Source organism: Cynocephalus volans, chromosome 16, assembly GCF_027409185.1.
Source record: "Cynocephalus volans isolate mCynVol1 chromosome 16, mCynVol1.pri, whole genome shotgun sequence".
Lineage (NCBI taxonomy): Eukaryota > Metazoa > Chordata > Mammalia > Dermoptera > Cynocephalidae > Cynocephalus > Cynocephalus volans.
Genome location: NC_084475.1, coordinates 7,951,450 through 7,973,989, shown reverse-complemented (window position 1 = coordinate 7,973,989; position 22,540 = coordinate 7,951,450). Strand labels below are relative to the sequence as shown.

At 52.1% G+C, this 22,540-nt stretch overlaps 3 protein-coding genes across 18 annotated transcripts in view; 2 read left to right on the top strand and 1 right to left on the bottom strand.

The window, feature by feature from the left end:
- STRADA (STE20 related adaptor alpha) overlaps nt 1-12,642 on the top strand; it is a 30,901-nt gene extending 18,259 nt beyond the window's left edge. For 9 of the 12 annotated variants that reach the window (XM_063080486.1, XM_063080482.1, XM_063080487.1 and 6 more), the window contains 9 exons: nt 3,603-3,705; nt 4,114-4,235; nt 5,633-5,741; nt 5,859-5,982; nt 7,784-7,955; nt 8,462-8,566; nt 10,888-11,129; nt 11,414-11,456; nt 11,721-12,642. In XM_063080486.1, the coding sequence (XP_062936556.1) occupies nt 3,603-3,705; nt 4,114-4,235; nt 5,633-5,741; nt 5,859-5,982; nt 7,784-7,955; nt 8,462-8,566; nt 10,888-11,129; nt 11,414-11,456; nt 11,721-11,873 (1,173 nt within the window). In that variant the 3' untranslated portion in view covers nt 11,874-12,642. The remainder of the gene's footprint in view (nt 1-3,602; nt 3,706-4,113; nt 4,236-5,632; nt 5,742-5,858; nt 5,983-7,783; nt 7,956-8,461; nt 8,567-10,887; nt 11,130-11,413; nt 11,457-11,720) is intronic. The other 3 variants (XM_063080490.1, XM_063080492.1, XM_063080491.1) reach the window with 3 other exon arrangements.
- A 3,679-nt stretch (nt 12,643-16,321) lies between these two features.
- LIMD2 (LIM domain containing 2) lies at nt 16,322-17,097 on the top strand. The gene is made up of 4 exons (XM_063081458.1): nt 16,322-16,381; nt 16,572-16,616; nt 16,693-16,832; nt 16,909-17,097. The coding sequence occupies exons 1-4, from the start codon at nt 16,340-16,342 to the stop codon at nt 17,066-17,068; spliced, it is 387 nt and encodes a 128-aa protein (XP_062937528.1). The 5' UTR covers nt 16,322-16,339; the 3' UTR covers nt 17,069-17,097.
- A 2,268-nt stretch (nt 17,098-19,365) lies between these two features.
- MAP3K3 (mitogen-activated protein kinase kinase kinase 3) overlaps nt 19,366-22,540 on the bottom strand; it is a 61,990-nt gene continuing 58,815 nt past the window's right edge. For all 5 annotated transcript variants that reach the window (XM_063080696.1, XM_063080697.1, XM_063080699.1 and 2 more), the window contains one exon: nt 19,366-22,132. In XM_063080696.1, coding sequence (XP_062936766.1) covers nt 21,904-22,132 — 229 coding nt within the window. In that variant the 3' untranslated portion in view covers nt 19,366-21,903. The remainder of the gene's footprint in view (nt 22,133-22,540) is intronic.

The following is a 22,540-nucleotide window of genomic DNA, read 5'->3' as shown; positions in this document are numbered from 1 at the left end:
AATTTGAGATTATACATTACACTAATAAAACTGTGCCATGCTGTGTTTAAAGAGAATGGACTAAATATTTTATCCTTTTCATCTGAATGTAGACATTTTCTAAATCTGAAACAATATAAAGAACTAACCTGCCTTTTGTGTGGCAATATCAGGCCAGACCTCTTCCTTTCAAAATATTGCCTTTGTTTCTTGGTTTGTTTGTTTTCCTAAATAAACGTTGTCTTTCTCTGAGTTCAGACCTGTAGAATATCCACAAAGTAGAAAATCTCGGTATTAGGGTTGTTTCCAGTGAGTTGGGGACAGAGGGGTGGAGCCACAGCAATCACTAGACTAGTTCATTTCACGCAGTTCCCAACTGCCATAAACTCATATTCCCAATTACCCAGAGAATTTTATTTTCTAAAGCTAACAATTTTGAGTAGTTTTCTGTACTACTAGATAGTAGAAATATTTGTCAGGTTACTAACTAAGCACATCAATAATTTAATGAATCATTTCCTACTTAGGCTCAATAAGAACGTATCTTGCGTATAGTCTGGTAGACAGTATGTTTTATATGCACCAGTGTCGAGGAAAAGGGACATAGGGTAATAAAAGTATTTAACTGTAGTTCTTCCAAAGGGAGTTATTTGAAGTGGACTCAGCAGGACTCAGCTGTTCTTCATAGTCTCTTTTTCAAATCAGAGAAACTTTAAGGAGTTTGCTTGGAGATCAAAGGAGAGAAAACCTTCAAATACAAAGTAGTTGCTTCTCATTGGTCCATATTGTTACCTGCTAAAAAAAAAATGCAGTACTTTCTCACATGCGGGTATTGGATTCTGATCTACAGAGTGCTCCTAGTATCAGGGGATTCTGGTGGAAGCGTTGTATGAGGGGTGGCACTTCCAGTATAGGTTATTATGGTGAACCCTGTCTCCAAAGGAACTGGCTGGTAACATTTTTCCTGCTGTCCTCTTCAGTGCATGGGAATGACAAGGTCATGGGCAGAAAACCCCCTTAGTTCAAACTTCGCCTAAATGATTTTTGTTTTTCAAGTATGTGCCAGCATTGTTCTAGGCACTGGGAAATAAATACATCAGTGAACAAAACAGACAAGGTCCCTGCCCTCATGGAGTTTGCATTCTAGTGGAGGAAACAAGCAATAGATAGATAAGCTGTGGTGATAACTACTGTAAAGAAAGTAAAGCCAAGCAATACAATAAAGTGACGAGGAGCCTACTTTGCTTTGGCTGAACAGAGTCTTCTCTGAAGAGATGATATTTAAGTTGGTCTTTGTGTAATACTTTGTTTTACTAAAAAAAAAAATAGCCTTTCCCAAATTACCTTCCCCCCAATTTAATAGATATTAGGCACAGAAGTTTCCCTGGACAGACATATTTGGGAAGTGCTAGGTTAAATAAAGTGAAACAAGTTTCCTTACTACAAAGCATCTCAATGCCTTTAATATGAGAGTACACCTTGTGATTCTCCATGAGAAAAGCGTATGTCGCATTTCCTGACTTGACATGGGAATTTTTTCATGCATCGATTAACACTGCAACATCAGTGTTCTGTGGGACCTACTTTGGGGAAATCCTGCACTGACAACTCAGCAGAAAAATGTAGAAGAGACAGGAAGAGGCATTTTCACCTTGGAGAAAATCTACATAGCCAATAAAACACATGAAAAGATGTTCACCTTCATTAGTAATCAGGGAAATGTAAGTCAAATCCACAATGACATTGGCAAAAATTAAGAAATCTGAAAATACCAAGTGTTGGGGAAAAGATCAATAAACAAGAACACACATACATTGCTGATAGGAGTGTAAATTGGTATAATCATTTTGGAAAACAGTTTGGCATTATCTCATAAAGTTCATTGTTTAAATACTCTGTGACCTAGCAATTCTGTCTACTTCTAGGTATAAGCTTTAGTCAGGAGACATCCAAATGTGTTTATAGTCATAACAGCAGAACTGAAAAACAACCCAAAAAGCTCATCAATGTCGGAATGGAGAAGTTGAGGTATATTCATGAGATGAATATTATGCAACAATAAAAATGGATGAACTATAGCAAAATATAGTATGGCTGAATCTTAGAAATATAAAAAGTTGATCAAATTAGAAATGGAATTTCATTGTTAACAGGGCTCGATTTTGCTTGGCTATTTTCCTGTAACTGGCAGTGTAAGTTGTAAGGGGAGGCAGAGCCCCACATGGTTCCTTTCCCCATCGGCAGCATCCACTGTTTTGAAACCAGATGTTCTTGAAACATCAGCTAACAAGGTGGTGTATTAATTTCACTGGCCTGGGTCCTGTCTGTGCTGTGTACTCACATTTTGGTTTTTGGCAAATCTCTTAAACTCTTTGGCCCTCATTTTTGTTATTGCACATGGGGATGACATCTGCCCCATCTACTTCACTGAAGATCAGAGGCATAGGTCAGATGCAGTGTGGAAGTGCTCTGGAAAGTATATCATGGTCAGAGACCAGGTATAGAGTACTTTCATTTTTATGGGCTCCTGCAGAACCACATCCCTGATACTTGTTCTGGCACCACCTCGTCAGAACATTCTCAACTCTCACTCTCCTGGCCAGTGCTGAGCCATGAACCTTTCATGCGTTCACAAGGATCTTTTTCTGACCAGAGGTCAGGTTTATGAATGCCACATATGAAATATGAGCTAGCCTAAGTTTTATCCATTTCAGTTAGACACACATCTAAAGAAAGAGAATCTAACAAAAAGCAAAATATTCATAATCCCTAAATCATACAAATAAATTTGAGTCTAGAAGGAAACTGAGCCCATTAAGCTGAAAGAAGAGCTGTTGTCTGCCATGTGTTTTTCTTCCAGCACTCAGAGATTGCTGGACACATTTTTTTAGGACTTCAGAGGCCAGAGCTGTGACACCCACATCCTGAATGGCTGAGCTGCAGCTTCATTCACAGCATGAGTGGGCAGGAACGAGGGAGCAAGTCCCTTCTGCTGCCTGGGAGATGGCTGCGACCAGACAGCTCTGGTCCTTGCCTGCAGCTCCGTGCATTGGTGGTCCTCTCACTTCACTTGGAGATGTCAGGGAATGACTGGCCTGGGTGCTTGGTTTGCTAAAGATGGGGCTGCTTCCTGCCACATTTTCCGTAGAGCAAGATAGTGTTTGACCTTTTGGGATCTTGCAGTAAGGACTTTTAAAATAGGACCCTGATGCAGCAGGATATTGAGGAGAACCCCCACCTCTCCACCCCCTTTTCTTTTCTAAATGTGCCTTTCTTTCTCCAGACATCCTTTCCCCAGGTAAGAATTACACGGTTTTTAGCAAATGTCGATTGTTGGAAAGGACAAGAAGATTAAGAGCTGACTGGAATGGGTCCTTGTCCCCCCACAGTCCCCCATTTGTAGATAACACTGGCACTTGCTTGCTCTGATACTGGTGCTGATTACTACAATGAACATCTGATATTTCATTGCTCTTCAAATAGCGCTGGCGCTACTTCTTTGCCACCAAGTCAGGATTTGTATGTGTGTCTAGATGCCAGTCTCCTTGTGGGTCTGAATTATCATCTCCCCTCCACTTCCCACCCCCAGTTTTCTCTATTAACCTGTTTTTCTTTTTCTTTAGACCAATGAGGCGAGCTCAGAGTCGATAGCATCCTTCTCTAAACAAGAGATCATGAGTAGCTTTCTGCCAGAGGGAGGGTGTTATGAGCTACTCACCATTATAGGTAATGTCTGGGGACTGTCATTACTTTCCTGCTCCAGGGACTGCTGCAGCTTTCTCAGCATCCCCAGATGAAGTGCACCAGAGGCCGCCAGCTAGGTAGTAAGATTCATGATGACTAAACTGGCTTTTGTGGGTCTTTTTGTGTTTTCTTATGCCAAGACAGGAAGAGATCATGTTTTGAGGAGAGAAGCTCTTTCGCCATTTTTTTCTTGGTGGCTGCACACTCTAGGCCATAGTCAGTTAGAATGGTTGGCTGAGAAGGAACTAATAGGAGAAAAATCAAGAAATATCAGCCATGAAAGTAACAGCAGTGAAAATTTTAACTTGAATTTTCCTTTGAAATCAAGTCCTTTTTCTTTAAGGAAGAAAAGCCTTCATTGCTATTGTCCTTGTTCCTCTTTTCTTTTAGGCAAAGGATTTGAGGACTTGATGACAGTGAATCTAGCAAGGTACAAACCAACGGGAGAGTATGTGACGGTACGGAGGATTAATCTAGAAGCCTGTTCCAATGAGATGGTGACGTTCTTGCAGGTAATAACACATGAGCATGACACTTGGAGGGTGGGCTCTTGGTTCCAGTAGTAATTGCCAGGCATCTGTCACTCTGGTCCTCTGAAAGTACCTGGCAGGAGATGAAGGTAGACCAAATATTAAGAAGTTGTGGAAGCTTTCAGTGGAGAATCTTGGCACTCAGCACTAAGGATTGGGCTGTAATACTGCTCAACCCCATTTATATTCCCCTCTTTTCTCCAAATACTCCTTTCTGGCTCATTTATTTGTCAGAGAGTTTAAGTAACTTACCTGTGGTCACACACACTAGTAAGCGGCAGAGGCAGGATTCAAACCCAGGCAGTTTTGTTCCAGCTGCAAAGTAGCCTGCCCTGCAAAGTGGCTACCTTCTGGCTCTTAGCATCCTGTTTGCCCAAGGTTCCTTTCTAATGGAGAAGCAAGTAGCCGCCGTCTTGTTAAACTGAGAAGAGACTACAGGTCTATTAACTGACTGGACCAGATTCTCCTTCGTTGATGCAGGCTTAGGTTTAGGCCTGGGGCAGTGCATGTTCAGTTAGTTGCAGCCCCTCCCTGTCTTCATTTACGATGTTGCTCTGACTTGATGCTCACCTGATGGTGCTCTAGTACCAGCTCGTCCGTCCAGAGTAGTTTGGTGGCTCTGAGGATGGAGCAGGCCAGTCTCAGCTTAGTTATTTGAGAAAAAACATATGAGTTGTTCTCAAGTGTGTTGGAGTTTATGGTTCTTCTGGATTTTCTTCTGTAAAGTAGTGGACATGCAGAAGGTACAGCCCATCTGGGCTTAGCTCATGTCCCAAAGGCCAGGACCCTGGAGTTTCTGTAATTCTTTTATCCAGATATTCTTTACACTTCCTGTAGCTGCTGCTGAGGAAGGATCTGTCAATCTGAGCTTGCTGGAAAAATATCTTCTAATGTTTAGTAGTTGTCATTTGTTTTTTAATACTTTCTTGTTTCTATCAACTACAACATTTTCATTTATAATAGAAAAACATTTTTTTGTTTTCTTATTTGAAAGAGAAATTCTGTACATTGGCCCTTGAAGTTGAGCTAAGCTTATAACTTCGTAAGTCTCCAATCAACAGTTTGTTTTCACCATCTCTGAGGTGGTGAGCCAGGACCCTCCATTGTGTTGTCAGCAGTGTCCTTGTTGGGCGGGGGATTGTTTCTTGGGGCTCTTTAGGATTGGCTGGCAGGGCCACATGGAGGCAGAGCTAGCAAAGCAGTGTGGCTTCCCTCAGAGACAGCAGGACCTAATTTTTCCTGTAGTGGTGAGCACCAGGACTCTGAAAAGAGCACTCAGAAAGTACTAGGTCCCCATATTATTCATGCTGCCCCCTTCACGTTGAGCAACACTCTTCAGTGCCCTTTGATTCTGACTTCATCTTTACCATTGCTTTCAGGGGGAGCTTCATGTCTCTAAACTCTTCAACCATCCCAATATTGTGCCATATCGGGCCACCTTTATTGCAGACAATGAGCTGTGGGTTGTCACATCATTCATGGCATATGGTGAGTGGCAAGGGGTTCCTGGAAGAGAGGGGTTCTAAGAACTCTGTTTTCAGATTGCTTATGTGCTGTTTTCCTCTCTATTAGCCTTTACTACCTCCCCACAATTCTTTTCTTTAGGTTCTGCAAAGGATCTCATCAGTACCCACTTCATGGATGGCATGAACGAGCTGGCGATTGCTTACATCCTGCAGGGAGTGCTCAAGGCCCTGGACTACATCCACCACATGGGATATGTACACAGGTGTGTTCCTAGGCAGCCTCACCCTTTATTAGAGCAGGTGTCTGTGTCCCCAGGTCCTCAGGTAAATGAGGGTTGAAGGTACAAACACTTGAAGTGTTTTTTAGTTGGTTTTTTTTATGGCGCTAGCCAGTTCATTGCTTGAAATTTGACTGAAGTTAGTGAAGCCAGAGTTTAAAATCAACGATCTGGATTCTGACCTTGCGACTGACTTGGGGGACAGTCTTTTAGCCTGTCAATGCTGAAACCGTTGACTCTTTACTGAGCAGCTTGGTCCTGTGTATTGTGTGAAAGGAACATCTGATGTGGACCTCTGACCCCCGCCCCCTGCCTCATGTGCCCCAGAGTCAGTCCTATGCTGAGAGATTGCTTAGTAGGTGGTGTCAGGAAAATGAACTCATAGTAGGAAAGGTAATAAAACTGCACCCCTACATAAGTCCATGTACATCGAGGACTCCAGATGGATTAAAGGCCTAAATGTAAAATGTAAAAACTACACACTTAGATAGAAGGAAATGTGAGGAAATATTTTTATAACCTGAGGCATAGAACTTCTCAACATTTTAGAAGCACAAAGCATAAAGCAAAAAAATGATGAATTTGGTTATATCAAGATTAAAGATTTCTATCCAATAAAGGAAACCATGAAAAAAGTCAAGAAATGGATGACAGAGAAGAAGAAGATATTAGCTTTGTCTAAAACACAGAGGTAAAAAAAATGAAACACAGTGGAGTTTAATTACGTGGAAATCTTGCAAAGCAACAAGAAAAGGACAGCAAAGAATAGAAAAATGGGCAAAGGACATGAAGTTTATAAAAGAGGAGACTCCAAAGACTAGCAGTCATTGGAACAGACAAATGTTTAGCCATCAGAGAAAAGCAAATGGAAACAAGATGGCACTTTACCCACACGAGGCTGGCAGTGGTCAGGAGGGTGGGTAAGGCCAGTGCAGTGAGGATGTGGGAGCCTCCTGTCCAGGTGATGGGAGATGGCCCCATGCAGCCAGGAAGAGTCACGGAATCAGACCATCAGTGCTATCTCTGGGTGTTCATCCCAAAGGAACCTTCGTGCAGGACCACCAGGGAACATGTTTGCAGACGTCATTGTTCATATTTGTGCTAGTTAGAGGCAGCACGAGTGTCCCATCCCAGAAGAATTGAAAAGTGTTAGATCCCATCACAGAGTCAAGGTGGCAATTACAAGCAAAGATTAGGAGTATACACATAGCAACACGATGGATCTTGAAACCATAGCACTGAGTGAAAAAGGAAGAATGAGATGCATAACATGGTACCGTTAGGTAAATTTAAATTATATGCATATGGCTGGTTAGCTCAGTTGGCTAGAGCATGGTGCTGATAACACCAAGGTCCAGGGTTCAATCCCTGTAGTGGCCAGCCACCAAAAAAATAAAAAATAAATTATATGCATACAAAACAATGGTACACTTTAGAAGAATGCCTACCAACAAAAAGTACAGATTAAAAGCATTAGTAGGAAGTAGGGGGAAGAGATAGTCTATGAGCATAAAAGAGAGATTAACAGGGTATAAATGAGTTTTTAAATCTGGTGATATGTAAATGAGGTCATGCTATTTTCTCTTTTGTGTATGTTTGAAATTTTTCATAAAAACATGTTTTTTTATATATAAAATTCATATGTGCACATATAATACACACACACACACACACACACACGGCCAGGGAAGAGAGCTGACTGGATCTAGCATGTGAAGACCAAGGTTTGTAATGTGAGAGGCTCCTGCTGCCCGTGACACCTCCCCGCCTCCTATATCCCCCACAGAAGTGTCAAAGCCAGCCACATTCTGATCTCCGTGGATGGGAAGGTCTACTTGTCTGGTTTACGCAGCAACCTCAGCATGATCAGCCATGGGCGGCGGCAGCGTGTGGTCCATGATTTTCCCAAGTACAGTATCAAGGTCCTGCCTTGGCTCAGCCCTGAGGTCCTCCAGCAGGTCTGTGCACTGGGTCCTGATGAGCCCATCTCTCACCAACTCGTGATTTCCCAAGAAAACCTTCAGGAATTTCCCGGGATAGGGGCTGGTCTCTCCTTCTGAGTGGGGTTCCCAGAGGGAGGGCGGTTCCTGCCCATTGCAGATGGATGTGGTTCCCTTCTGTGGGGACCTCAGCTGTACATCATCTCAACTCCCTGCAGGGACCCGTCCCACTCCATGAGAAGGGTGAGCATTTTGGAAATAGTTGGTGCTCTCTAGATCCCCGTGCTGAGCAGACCCATGGGGCCCCGCACTTCTTGCTGATTACAGAGCACTGCCAAACATTTGTTCCTTGTAAAGCAGCAGTTAGTCTTCAGTAGTGTAGTCAGGAAGAGTCGTTAGCAGCTGGTCCCGATTTGGGGACAGGCGTTCTTTTCATCCCCTCAGTTTTTGCTCCATTCTTCTTTTTCTAAGAACAAAGACCAAGGCTACAAGTGGAGTCATCTGTGGCTTTTTTCTCCTGACAGAATCTTCAGGGTTATGATGCCAAGTCTGACATCTACAGTGTGGGAATCACAGCCTGTGAACTGGCCAATGGCCATGTCCCCTTTAAGGATATGCCTGCCACCCAGGTGAGCCTGCAGCCCACTGGTTTCTTTCTTGCCTGCCTGCCTGCCTTCCACAAATGTTTGAGTACCAGGACACTCAGGACACTGACCAGGGATACTAAGATGAAAGACAGTCCTTTCCTTCAACAAGCCCCACCCAGTGGGGAGATGGTTGTATAATTCTTTGTTTACTTCTCTGTGTGATAAATGCTGTGGTAATGGAGCCCAGCCCAGGGGACAGGAGCCCAGAGCAGGCCCACTTCCAGCACTGCAGTGCCTGGAGCAGGAGAGCAAATGGAGACCCACATACCATATGTCATTTAAAATGTATGAATCGAGCTAGCCAGTTTTTATAAATTTAGAAATTATGTTCTATTCTCCTATCTTGATAAATATACCTGAAAAGTTAATTTCTAATTTAGGATTCTCAGGTTTCTCAGAGTACTGTGCCACCACATTCCGGCCAACCCCTTTGGAGCCTCCATTCTGCAAATTCAACTTCTATTCATGCCCCCTACCAATGCCTGCCCTTTGGCCATCCCTAGGGCCTAGGGGCACACAGCCAGTGGCACAGTCTACCCTTGGGAGGACAGACCCAGGGAAGAGGCTTATCTAGGCATCATCACATCCAGGAAGTGGACTTGGAGGTATCTGGGCAAGGATTACCTGGGTCCCAGGCACCTGGGAGTGGGAGGTGTGCAGGCTCTGAGCAAGCCTCTCCCTTAAGCCCACAGTCTGCTTACCCTGTGGGGAGGGGCAGCTAGAGAATGGCCAGAGAGGAGCTCTCTAGAGCAGGGATCCAGGGAGGCTTTTGGGAGGAAGCAGCACTTGAATTGGGTCTTAAAGGCAAATAGCAATTAATTGGGTGAAGAATGGGAACTAGAAAGAGACATCAGGGCAGAGAGAACAGCATGACCCAGAGTCAAGACAGGACAGGATCTGGGGAACAGCAAGTAGTTGTAAATGGCACAGGTGCTCCTGAGGAGCTGCCTGGTGATGAGGCTGGAGAAGGAAGCAAGCGCACGTTGTGGAGGGCCTTGAATGCCACTCTTGGGCACTGGGTTCCTGTTTCAAAGCATGTGGAGAATTGTTGAAGGATTTTAAGCATAGGAATGATAGCATGAAATATATATATTTGATAGATCACTCTAACAGATGGATTGGATCTGATAGAGCAGTTAGGGGTGTGTGGAAATTTAGGAAATCTAAGTAAAATAATTCAGTAACACAGATGTTCAGGAAAGAGTTAAAAGGCTATTTAGGGTGAATAAGAGTACTGATCTAGAAGCAATACTGTCCAATAGAACTTTCTGCAATGATGGAAATGTTCTGTATCTGTGCTGTCCAATATGGGAGCCACTACCTACCTGTTGAGCACTTAAAATGTGGCCAGTGAGAATGAGGGACTGACTTTTAAACCTAATTAAAAGTAATTTAAATGTAGGGGCCGACCCCGTGGCTCACTCGGGAGAGTGCGGTGCTGGTAGCACCGAGGCCGCGGGTTCGGATCCTACATAGGGATGGCCGGTGCGCTCGCTGGCTGAGCGTGGTGCGGACGACACCGAGCCAAGGGTTGCAATCCCCTTACGGGTCAAAAAAATAAATAAAATAATAAAATAAAATAAATATATGTGTATATGTATTAAAAAAATTATTTTTTAAATAAAAAGTAATTTAAATGTAAACAGCCACATGTGGCTAGTAGCTACTATATGAGCACAGCTCTAGAGAAATTTCCAGGTTTCTGGCCTGGACAGCTTATGAGGCTCCTGAGGACAGCCTCGAGGACAGCCCCAAGGTGTAGCTGGCTCTGCATGTGTTGTGTTTGAGGGCTTTGGCACAGCTGCCCAAGCTGGGCCTACCCTGGGCACACTGCTGCTCTGCAGCCTGCCACAGCCACAACCCAGGATGTGACACTGCAGGTACCGTGCTGCAGGTACTGCACTGTGGACCCCTTTGGACCCATGTGGGCCTGGCAAACGGGCTGGCCTTCAAAGAAGGTGACTTGGCCTTCTCCATCCTGGGGGGCGGCCTCTACAGTTAGAGGAATTGGGTGCCTTACAGAGGGGGAGAGGAAACTGTGAGCCCCTTCCTTCCAGCCCCCGGGCAAGGGGGTACTTTTGCACAAGTCCTCCTCTCCTCCTCTTCATGTTGGCCTGGCTGGGGTGGAGCTGCCGAGCTGGTGACCCGCATTCCAAGGAGGAAAAGTTAGACTTACTCCACTTCCATCTTTTCTCAACTCCCAAAAGACACAATTGTATACTAGGAAAAGCGTATTTGTGAAGAGACTCCCTAGGCCTTCCAGGGACCCCCTGCAGCCCAGTCCCTGGCTCTGTCCTCCCCAGATGCTGCTGGAGAAACTGAATGGCACAGTGCCCTGCCTGTTGGATACCAGCACCATCCCCGCCGAGGAGCTGACCATGAGCCCCTCGCGCTCAGCAGCCAACCCTGGCCTGAATGAGAGCCTGGCCCCCTGCACACCCCGGCCCTCCAACGGCGACTCACCCCCCCACCCCTACCACCGAACCTTCTCCCCCCACTTCCACCATTTTGTGGAGCAGTGTCTTCAGCGCAACCCAGACACGAGGTATTCCCGCTGGCCTGGGACTGGGCTTCGGGAGAGCAGAGAGAGCTCTGGAGTTAGGCCAGGGTCTGAGAGGATGTGCCCCCCAGAAGTTCTGCAAGGGGCTGGCTTCCAGGAGGACTCTGGAGACCCCACAGCAAGAGGGGTCAGCACGAGGGTTTGCTAAGAAGCCAGCGTGGGTGGCTCTGGCTGTTGTCCTCAGTGAGCTGAGGGAAGTAGAGGGCCCTTCAGGATTTTGGAAGCTGGTCGCAGAGGTGAAGCTGGTCTCTCTTGCCCTTTTTCTCCAGGCCTACTGCCAGCACCCTCCTGAACCACTCTTTCTTCAAGCAGGTACAGTAGCACTTTCCCTTGGCTCCGTTTCCTCTTGCGTAGGTTCTTACTACCCACAGTCCCCTAGCTTTGGGGTCTTTTGTTATTACTCCTCCCTTTGAATTAGAGAAATTAGCAAGTTTCTGAAGCCACTTAAAGCACTGCTCCTTCCTCATGGAGTCTTGGCTCTGATGGCTCATCTGTCACTGGGCCACGGTTCCTTGCCCCATGATGTCCTGGGACCCAGAGCAACAGGATCCATCACCCAACTCTCTCCTCTCCTAGATCAAGCGACGTGCCTCAGAGGCTTTGCCTGAATTACTTCGTCCTGTCACCCCTATCACCAGTTTTGAGGGCAGCCAGTCCCAGGATCACAGTGGAATCTTTGGCCTGGTGACGAACCTGGAAGAGCTGGAGGTGGACGACTGGGAGTTCTGAGCCTCTGCAGAAGGTGCACATTCTCCAGCCCGGGACGTGGGAGCCTCCAGGGACCCCTCCTGAGGGCTGGCCACATTCCTACCCTCCCGGGTGCAGATTGGGTAGAAAGGACATTCTGCCAGGAGAGTTGGCTGCTTACTGATTAGGAAAGAAATTCCTGGAGAGACTTTTCTTCACTGCTGCTCCAAGGCTTTTGAAACACAAGGGAATCCCAACAACCAGGGATCGGGAAGCGTCAGAAAGCTGACATCCCCAGTCCTGTGAGCTTAGACCTTCTTGAGAAGGAAGGGATGCTGCTCTGGCCCTGGTGGCTGAAGTCCAAGCCCAGTGTTTAACTCCTCAGCCGAGGGAACTGTGTCACCTCTTCCAGCACTTGCTGTCCTGCCAGCCTAATTCCATTCTTTTCCTTTGCCCTCAGGTCCTATAGGTCCACAGGGCAAGTAATAAGCAGCCTGCTTCCCTTCCCCTCATACCTCTCCCTAGTAATTGAAAGGAAGGGTATTTCCGTGTTTTTAAGCACCAGGTTAAAGCTGGGGCAGTCCATCCTTATTCCTCTTATCACCTGGGCCCTGACACCTAAAACTTCCCATCACTTATCTGTGTAGCTCATTCCTTTCCCACCAAGAATCCATCTTCACGCCTCCTGCCAGCTGCCTGGTGCTGTCTCTGAGGGCCATAATGTCTTGCCTAGCCTGAGAGCTTAAGTCCTTATGCTGTGTTAATTTCATTGTCAGAAAAAATTAAAATTTTCAGAGAATCCATCAGAGAATGGAATGGTGCTTGCTTGAGTGCAGGGACCACAGCCCTGCTGCCTAGTGTTTGTGCCTACATGGGTGGCTGTACAGGCCAAGACCAGAGTGCTCTGCCATCTGAGAGTGTACCCTTGAGGGCTTGTGGAAGCACAGCAGTGACCTCTCTCACTACATAAACATAGCAGTTTCTTTTAAAACCCATAGCTGGCCGGCTGGTTAGCTGAGTTGGTCAGAGTGTGGTGCTGTTAACACCAAGGTCCAGGGTTTGATCCCTGTACTGGCCAGTCCCCTAAAAAAGAAAACACGTGACAGACTCGTCCCTTTACTATCTAAAATTTCGAGACTGTTAATTTTGATGGCCTCCCCCGTGGCCATCAAACCACTTTGGGGCTGGAAAGGTCTAAAGGTCAAGGTGCTGGAGACAGCCACTCTGCAGGACCACTTTGGGGCCTCTCAGGGTTGAGGCAGAAAAGGAGGTAGAGGGTTTTGTCGTGTAACCTGACTTTGGGTGTTTCCTTACCTTGGGTGCTAACACCTAGAGAGCAAGCAACCTATGGAACAGACCTGCCCCCTCCCCTGTCATCTTGGCTGGTGGCTGAGTGCAAGTGAGGGGCGGTTCTCCCCTGGGCCGCCTCCGCAGTGCTTCACAGGCACGTGTGTGCACGTGTGTGTGCACGTGCGTGTGCAGCCCCAGCTGGGTGCCTTCCCCCTTGCCAGCCCCTCAGGGTGAGCGGCCCTCTTCTAGGTGGGGCACGTCAAATGCCAGATTAAGGAAGTGCCCTTCCTCTTTCCTGAAGCTCTTTGAACCACCAAATGCCCCCACTTTCCCTTTCCTCAGAAATGTTAACCAACCCCAAGGGCTGGCCTGTTAGCGCAGCTGGTTAAAGAACGGTTCAGATCCCCCTACGGCCAGCTGCCCAAAAACACCAGTTTAAAAAGGAAAAGTGAAAAACCTCTTCATTTGGGCTGTTATAGGAGCCGAGGAGAAGGGAATGACACCGCCATGGGGGGGGGGCGGGGTTGGAGGGGACCTGAGGTGCCAGGTCACGATTATTTCCAGCCTCCTCCTTCCCCTGCTCAGCTCTTTTCTTTCAACCTCAAGTTCCCTTTTCCTAACACGTATCAGTTCTCTTGCCTTCCGGACGGCCTGCCTCACCTGCTGCCGGTGCAGCCTGGCCCCGCGCTGCTGTGCCAGCCGCCTGCAGCTCAGCCCCGCGTCTGTCCTGCCACGCACAGGTGCTGCACCAAGCAGCCCCTGGAGAACCTGATGACAGCCGGGGACGCTTGCCTCAGAGAGAGACACAGCTTCAGAGGGTCCTCCCTCCCCACCAGTGAGCCCTCGGGTCCAGGGCACAGGCAAAACCCAAACCTTCGCCCAAGACGCGAGGAGGCTGAGGGGAAAGCGAGCGGGCGGGGGCTGGGGAAGCTGCTGCCTCGCCGCTTCCCTGCCAGGCGCCAGGCGGGAGCTGTTCTCTCCCCTGACAAGTGTGTGGGCCGCGCTCCGGCGGGAGCCACCGGTTCTATTCCTGCCACAGCGTACAGCGTGGGAACACGCAGTGCTTAGGGCTGTGCTTCCTGAAGCAGCTTCCCCCCTGATTTCAGGCAAAGCCGAGCAGTCCCTGGTGCCCAGAAAGGCCCGGCCTCCCAGCAGAGGTCGCTGCCCTGTGTCCTCCCAGCGCAGCTGAGGCTCCATCCCTGGGAGCGACCATCAGCTGCCTCCACGTGCCTCGGGCTTGTAAAGCGGCAAACAGTAGTTCTGCTGCGCTGGCCCTGCGACTTGGAAGAAGCCCCTTCAAATGCCCCCAGGTTAAATGGGGTTCGGGTGCGCCAGGTTTGCTTGTTGGATGGAAATCTCCTGAGGGGGTGCCCCCCCAATTCTTGCAGGCACCGGTGTCCGCAGGGGTCTGGGGTTACTAACCCCACAAAATCCGGGCACAGAAACGCTTCGGGACGTCGGGCCTTAGGAGGACGGGCGCTCTGGGAACTCTTGGTTGCTGGGACGCAGGAGAACGAGGGTGGTGAGCTCTCCGCACCCCTCGTGCCGGCCAGCCGCGGCGAGCGGGCAGTGACGGGGACCGAGCGCGGGTGGCTGGGCCCCACCTGCGGCCCGGGCCTCCCAGCCTCGCGTCCGGGCTTGGCGGGACCGCGTGCCCGCCGCGCTGCCATCTTCCTCTGCGAGACGTGCGGGGGCGGCCCCTGGCAGCAGGAGGACTCCGCGGCTCAAGGGGCGCGGGATCCGAGCCGGTGGACCCTCGGCCGGCCTCCGGGGTCGCCCCAGCGGGGTCTCTCAGGCTGCAGGGCCCGCAGACAGCTGGGAGGGACGGGCGCCGCCGAGACCTGCACTCGAGGGCCAGCCTGGGGAAACTGAGGCAGCATAAGGCCCTGCCACAGCCCGGTTATCCCCATCCACCGCAGGGGCCGCGCCGGTAGCACCTTGTGTCCCGCAACCACAGCCGTCCCAACCTGAACTTGTCCCCGCCCCAAGGGGTGCGATGAGGGGCCCTCCGGCCCGCCGCCGTCCCTTCCCCTGGCGTCGGGAGCGGGCAGACCGGGCGGCAGGTCCCCCGAGGCCGGCGAGCGCGAAGCCCAAGGGGCGGTGCGGGGCCGGGAGCGCGGGGTCGGAGCTGGGGGCAGACAAAGGCGGGGGACGGCGAGCAAGGATAAGACAAAGCGCAGAGGGGGGTCGGCGGCCGCGCCGAGGCCCCGGAGGCGGCTCCGGGAGCGGCGGAGCCAATGGGCGGGCGCGGGGCGGGGGCCGGCGGGGGCGGCGCCGCGATAAGGCGGCGGCGGCGGTCGCTCGGGGACCACTGGCAGCGGCGGCAGCTCGCGCCCGCGCCCTCCTCGCAGCCGAGGCGCCCCCCGAAGACCGACTCCCGCCCGGCGGCCCAGGCCGGGGCCCGGTGAGACCCGCGGGCGTGCCGGGGGGAGGGACCCGCATCCGGCTCACGAGCCGCGGCGCCGAGGTGGGGGGGCCAGGACCGCCTCCCCCGCCGCCCGCTGGGTCCCGCCGCCCGGCGTCTCCGCGCGTCGCTGTCGCCTGAGGCCAGGAGGCTCGCCTCCGCCCTCCAAGGCAGGCCTCCGTCGGGGGCGCGGCCGAGTCCCGCTCGCGTGGGTCTGCAGGGGTCCCGTGTCTGGGGTCCCGTCCACGCAGGTCTGGGGCCGAGGAGCGGCGCGCGCGGGCGGCGGCTCGGTCGGGAGGGGCGGGCGGCCCGGCCCGCAAGCGCTGCCCAGGGGCGGGGCAGCCGAGCCGAGCGCCCGCGGGCTCGGCAGGGCGCTGGGCGGTGTTGGGCCCGGGTCAGGGGTTCTCGCCGCGGCCCCGCCCGGCCCCACCCTCGCCTGACCTCCCTCACCCCAGACGGGGTTCCTGCCCGCGGGGCGCACACAGCGGCTGCGCGGAAGCCCCCAGTCCCTGTTCCGCTCCCCGAGCTCGCCGCTAACTTTGTTCTCCCGCCCACACATGGTTCCACTCAGGGACCCCTGCCCCTTGGGGAGCAGTGTGGGGGGAGGTGGATGAGGGGCGGAAGTGGCAAGACCAAAAGCAACAGGAAATGACTTAGGGAAAGTCCCAACCACAGCCCCCCAGTCCCTGCCTGTAAACACCCCCCACCCCTGCAGGCTGGAGAAGGCTGGTGGGGCCCGACCGACCGACTTCCCCTTGCAGAACCCAGCGGGTGCCGCGTCTCCACTCGGGGCTTCCATCACCTCCAACGAGCCATGTTCCAGGCTGCAGGAGCCGCCCAGGCCACCCCCTCTCATGTAGGTGACCAGCCGAATGGGAGGGTCCCCCCAGGCAGGTGCCTGGCCTGGGGTGAAGGGGAGAGGAGCAATGTGTTTGCCTGCCACCCTTTGCCCCCTTTTGACTGCCATTGGGATCTGGGCTGGCGACCACTGCGGTGAGCGGGGGCGTCCCAGAGCTGCCCCTGCCCTGACTGCCCCTCTCCCTCAGGAGGCCAAAGGCAGCGGTGGCAGCAGCACGGTACAGCGCTCCAAGGTAGGGCCCCGAAGGTGGGATGCGGGGGGAGGAAGGGCCGGTGCCCGTCAGGCTCCTGGCTGAGTCTCCTCCACAGTCCTTCAGCCTGCGGGCCCAGGTGAAGGAGACCTGCGCCTCCTGCCAGAAGACTGTGTACCCCATGGAGCGGCTGGTAGCAGACAAGCTCATTTTCCACAACTCTTGCTTCTGCTGCAAGCACTGTCACACCAAGCTCAGGTGCGCCCCTGCCCTGCGTGCCCCTACCCTCGCCTTCCAGCCTGGCCTGGCCTGACCCCGTGTTCTGCCTCTGCAGCCTGGGCAGCTACGCGGCGCTGCACGGGGAATTTTACTGCAAGCCCCACTTCCAGCAGCTGTTTAAGAGCAAAGGCAACTATGATGAGGGGTTTGGCCGGAAGCAGCACAAGGAGCTCTGGTCCCACAAGGAGGTGGACCCTGGCACCAAGACAGCCTGAGGCCCCTCTGACCTTCCACTTCCTCCACAGAGAGCCTGGAGCTGGGCAGTGGGAAGGGTGGGAAAGAGGTGGGATCTGGACTTGGGTGGGGGACAGGGTGGGAAGGGGATGAGGCTTGCTCAGGCGGAGAGTTCCAGGGGCAGGGGTCTGCCCTGGGACCCCTTCCTTTTCCCTCAGTGGGCCGGGACTTGGGAACCAGGATTGGGGTTAGCTCACCACCCGACTTCCTGCTTTCAGCCCAGCCACCTCACCCCATGGCCCCCTGGTTGGCCCCCAAGCCCAGCTTCCCTATCTAGGTGCCTTTTCTCCAGCAAGGAGTCAGCATGCCCTCCTCAGGGTCCCAAGCTTCCTCACTGCCACCCAGGCCATGTGCAGCCCCCATGTCTCCCCATCTACCTCTGCCCTTAGCATGGTCCTGAGCCACGGAGACTGGGAGAAGGAGGTCGCAAGTGCCACCTGCTGGGCTTCACAAAAGCCACCGTGCCGGTGGGGGAGGGGGTGGGGAAGTGTGGCTGCCCTGCCCTGCCCCGCCCCAGTGGGGCCTGGGACCATCTCGCACCACCAACCACCAACCGAGCGAAGTGGAAGCTGAAGCACCCGCCGGGCTGAGAGCCTCAGAGACCGGTGGGGGGCTGGCAGCACCCATACTCCCCTCCTCCACTCCCTTGTTTCTTCCCGTTCTGTTGTGATCAAGCCTGTTTTAAACATGTTTAAACAGATCCTGACTCTGTATTATGTGGCCTGATGGGGGGCTTTGTGGCAGGAAGGATGCAGACTCTCATGGGGAGGGGAAGAGGAGATAGGGTCAGCCCAGAGCACCCTGGTCTTGATAGGGGAAAGGGGGGCTGGGTGCTAGGGGAATACCAGGCAGCTTGAGAAAAGGGGGTGCTGCTCTTCCCAGCCGGGGCTCCATGCTGTCAAACCTGGAGTGGTTTTATGACTGAAACCCCACTTTGCCCCTCGGCTCTGCGTTGGTTAAGACACCCCAGGCCCACCAACTCACGCATACACCCCCATCCTGATCCTGAAGAGGAGAGCGAGCGGGAGGGCCGGGCCTCGGCGTACATCAGTGTGGTGGGGTGCAGGGCACAACCCTCTAACAAGTCCTTGTCTGAGCCCCCTTCCCCCCTTCCGGCTGGTTCCAGCCGTTCAGCTCCCTCATTCCCAGCCCTTTGCCCTGGACATCAGCAAGGAACGGTGGAAACAGCAGACCTAGCAAGTGCTGAGGAAGGCTTTAGTGGCTGCCTTCTTCTGTCCCTCCCAGTCTCTGTGCCCTTTCCCCCTCTCCTTGCTGTTACCTTCTTGCCTTTTTCAAGCTCCGGGGAGTGGGGCTGTCCCACCTACTGTCCCAGGTGGTCCACGGAGAAGCTGTTCACCTGCTCCTAAGCACCCAGGCACACTGAGATGATAGGTCACAGCACAGCAAACAACGCAAGCTTGGAGGCCCACCCCTGGCCCCAGCGGAATCCAGGCAAAGTCTGAGTTGTCCTGTCCTGGACCCAACTGTCCTTATTTTCCCAAACTACCCTCGTAATAGGTGAGCTGGTGGAGCAAGAGAACAGACTCCTGGAGGATTTGCTGTCGCCACCCCATACAACTCATTGAGTTCTCTCTCAGGTGACTTCAAACCTATGGAACAGGGGAGGGAGCTGGACCTCAAGCTTTGGTGGCTGGTGGGCCACTATGCCACACTGAGATAGGCACTGCTCCTTGAGGAAGCAGAGCTAATACTCAATAAGCAGAAATGGCACCCTGAGTCTCATCCTTGGAGCATGCGGAGAGCTGTTCAGAGCCTGTCAGGGAAGACAACTTCCTGACCAGAGGTCTCAGATGGGGACAAGGGTCGTCTCTCCCTGCTCAGTTGAGCAACAGTGGCTGATGGGCCAGGGTGAGATACTGGAGAGGTGGCTCCTGGAGGCACCTGATCCCTGCCCTGTAAGGTTGAGACTAAGGGGAGTCCTCTGGGCCAGGAAGGCACTACTACATGCCATGAAAGTCTCAGGAACCCAGCTACTGGCGACATGAGGATCAGGAAGGCCAACAGGGCCACCTCACATTAGCCCTAATGGAACCACCCTCAGTGAAGGTCCTGGAGGGAGAAGGGAAGGAAAGGGGCAGCCCCTCCGAGCTAACAAGGGTACCCAGCCAGGTCATCCCCGGAGCCCTCTTCCTGGTGTCACTCTAAGTTGTCTTCTGCCTGAGGGGCCCAAGCTTGCTGCCAGGTACCATACCCAGCCCCTCCCAGGCAAACACCTACCTGTCACCACCCAACCAAAAGCACTGCCACAGGACCCCTCTGGTATAAATGATCCCTTTTATTGTAAGTAATGCAGGACACTGGCCTGGCTTTGCACTGCAAGCCCTCGGTCAAGATATAATCAAATAACTATGGCTGCAGGTTCTTCTGCACGATCCACAATTCAGACATAGACACAGAGCTGGGGTGGGTGGGAGGAGCAGGAGAGTGGCACAGTGTGGACTATCCCCAGCCCTGACCTCTCCATGCAGGGTTGGCCAAGGCAGACACACCCCGTGGAATGAGAAAATGGCAGCATGGTCCCTTCCCCCAGCTAAGCCTGGGGCTGCTAGCAAACTGCCTTTCAGAACCTTTGGGCCCATGCTATCCTAGAGCCCCACAACTTTTCATCTGGATTAGTTTAAAAAAAAAAAAATTAAGCAACAGCTTGGGCCTGAGGATGCTGAGCCAGCATGTCCACAGTTTTTGGCACAAAAATATCAGGGCCTTTTTTGTTTTCTGAGGTGCAGGGTTTGTTGGCTTGTTTTCAAATTCATTTTAAAACACATTTCCTGTGATGTAAGACCCCAGCGGGGTGGGGCTCTGTGAGAGCCTGAACCTGGGACACACAGAGTCGTCTCATCTTGTCAGCTGGCACCACACTCGTTTCCTCTTGGGGAACAGGGACTGGGGACAAGGGTGTGGGCCAAAAAGAATTCTACAGCCATCAGGATGGGGTCAGGGAGAGGCCGAGCTGCCACACAGCAGCTTTGGTCAAGATGAGGGGCCAGTCCCCACCCTGGGCAAGGACCGAGATGGAGGAAGGAGCATGTGCTTACTGTCTTCAGAAGGCAGTGTGGGGTGGATGGGGCCTAGCAGAGGCCCCTTGAGGAAAAGGGACAGAAACAGAAGAGCCCAGGCCCAGTTGGCACCATGCAACACACATTTCTGCAAAACCAGCTGCTTTCATTTTCTCTTCTCTCTCTCTCGAGGCGTCCATCACCTGTAACAGTCTAGAATTGATATATATAAAAACCATCAAATATGATCTGAGATATAAATTAACAAGTACAAGGCCTCACATTACATGATGTGAAAAGGCTAAAAACAGCGATAGAAACTACATTCATAAAAGTGCATCGTCAACACACAACGAAGGCTTTGGCTTGTTCTGTGCCCGTGGGGAAGTGGGCATGGCTGGCAATGAGCTGCCTGGCACTAATCCCCAGCTCCCTGGAGACGCCCATCCCCGGGCACTGGCTTTTTTTTCTTCCTGTAATGACAACTCCCAAAGAATCTGGGTGTTGAGAAGGAGGAGCTCTAGCAATAGGCACATTTTGGAGAGGAGGGGCCGGAAGAAAGGACCAGCGCCCAGGCTGAGGTAAATCTGGCCAACTCTAAGCTGCTTGGAGATACTGTTTCCCCGACCCTTGCTGCCATTCGTCTCCCAAGGGAGAAGAAAGAAGGGACAAAGAAGCTGAGACCTCATGGGGATGGGCAAGGCTGGCTAAGGAAGAACAGAGCTGGCAGTTTTGGACACAGTCGGCAGCATGTGGGCTTTCCCTTCTACCAGATGGAGAGAGCTCTGGCTTGGTGGGTCACAACTCAGACAGCCTGAAACACTCCCCTAGCTTTCCTGAATGGCCCACTCCAGGCTCAGGGCAATCCAGCCGGGCCAGTTGCCCTGTGTTGTCCACCTTCCTTTCTGCTCCGGTGTGGGGGCAGGTGCCAGGCCAGGAGCACAAAGACTGTTACCTTCAGCTCTTTCCAATCCAGCCAAGGCCCAAGCCCATAGCAGGGGTACTCAGAGCCCAGAGGGCACACAAAGTCTCCAGTTTAGAAACTGGGTACAGCATAAGAGTGACTCCAACTTGTAAAACAGAGACAATTGCATTGACAAAACTGGGTCTCCCCCCTCAGTAGGGGCAGTTCCACATCTCAGTCCCCTGCGTGGGGGAGGGGAGTCATGGGGGCAGGCAGGACAGGCTCCTCCTTCCCTGAATAAGGCAGCATAACATTTGCTTCATTCATCTTTGGTAAAGGACAAGGACTGGTGAAGCTGACCCGGAGTTTTAAGGGAGAGGGCAGCCTGGGCCTCTGCCTTCCATTGGCTGGGGGATGCTGGGCTTTACCCCAGGCTTAAGTGGGCTCATCCATCTCAGAGACACCCTGGTGGTCTCCAGACGTTGAGAGGAGAAACAAAATAACACTCTGAATGAAAATAACACTATTCATACCCTGGCATCAGTCCTATGACCCAGACCCTTTGGGCTTTGGCGCCGATTGCAGTGTCAGGACATGTCCCCGAGAGTGGGGCCCATGGCCACTTTGCACACTGTTCCCAGCTCCTTCCCCTCCACGCTGAGCTTAGGATGATGAGCTCTGGGGTTTAACAGGCTGGGAACTCCCAGTCCTTGAGGCTGCAGACAACCATCCTGACTCTGAGCCCCAGTGGTGGAAGGGCACATACAGATGCTGGCTGGACTGCAGCTCCATGGTCCACAGCCTTGCCTGGGAGAAGCAGCAACTTCGCTGAGCCCTGCAGCAGCCCCCTGCTGGTATAGCAGGGGGCAGCCAGCAGCAGCATGGCCTTGAGAGCTCAGTACACGAGCTGTGCAAAGTGGTGTGTGAGCAGCTCCTCAGCTGAAGGTCTCTGGCGAGCCTCCACAAAAATGCGCCTCAGGAAGTCCCGGCCATGTTCAGAGATGTGGGAGGGCAGCTGAGGATTGGTGGGCTGGGTGGCAATCTTGAAAATGGCAGCCATTGCTTCATACTCTGCCCAAGGTGGTTTCTCTGTTAGCATCTCCACCACAGTGCAGCCCAGGCTCCTGAAGAGAGAGGACTCCACGTCACCCCTGGGCCATCCCTGGGCTCCCAGCTGCCTGCACACTGTGTGAAAGGAGGTGCCTTTCTCAGAACGTACTGAGGCACAGGATGGGACAAGCTAAGGGTTGACAGCCCTTGGATCCCCAAAGTCAGGAGAGACTTCCAAGCACTCTTGGCCCTTGTCCACATAGGCTTCATCAAGGTACTTATCACCACCCACCCCAATACTCCTTGAGACTGGGGAAAAGAGAACCACTTAGCATTGACAGAGAAAGCTCCACCAAGAAAACGGTATTAGCCTCCTACTACTGCTGTAAAAATTACCACAAATTTAGTGGCATAAAAGCAACACAAATTTATTATCTTACAGTTCTGGAGGTCAGAAGTCTAAAATTAGTTTCACTAGGCTG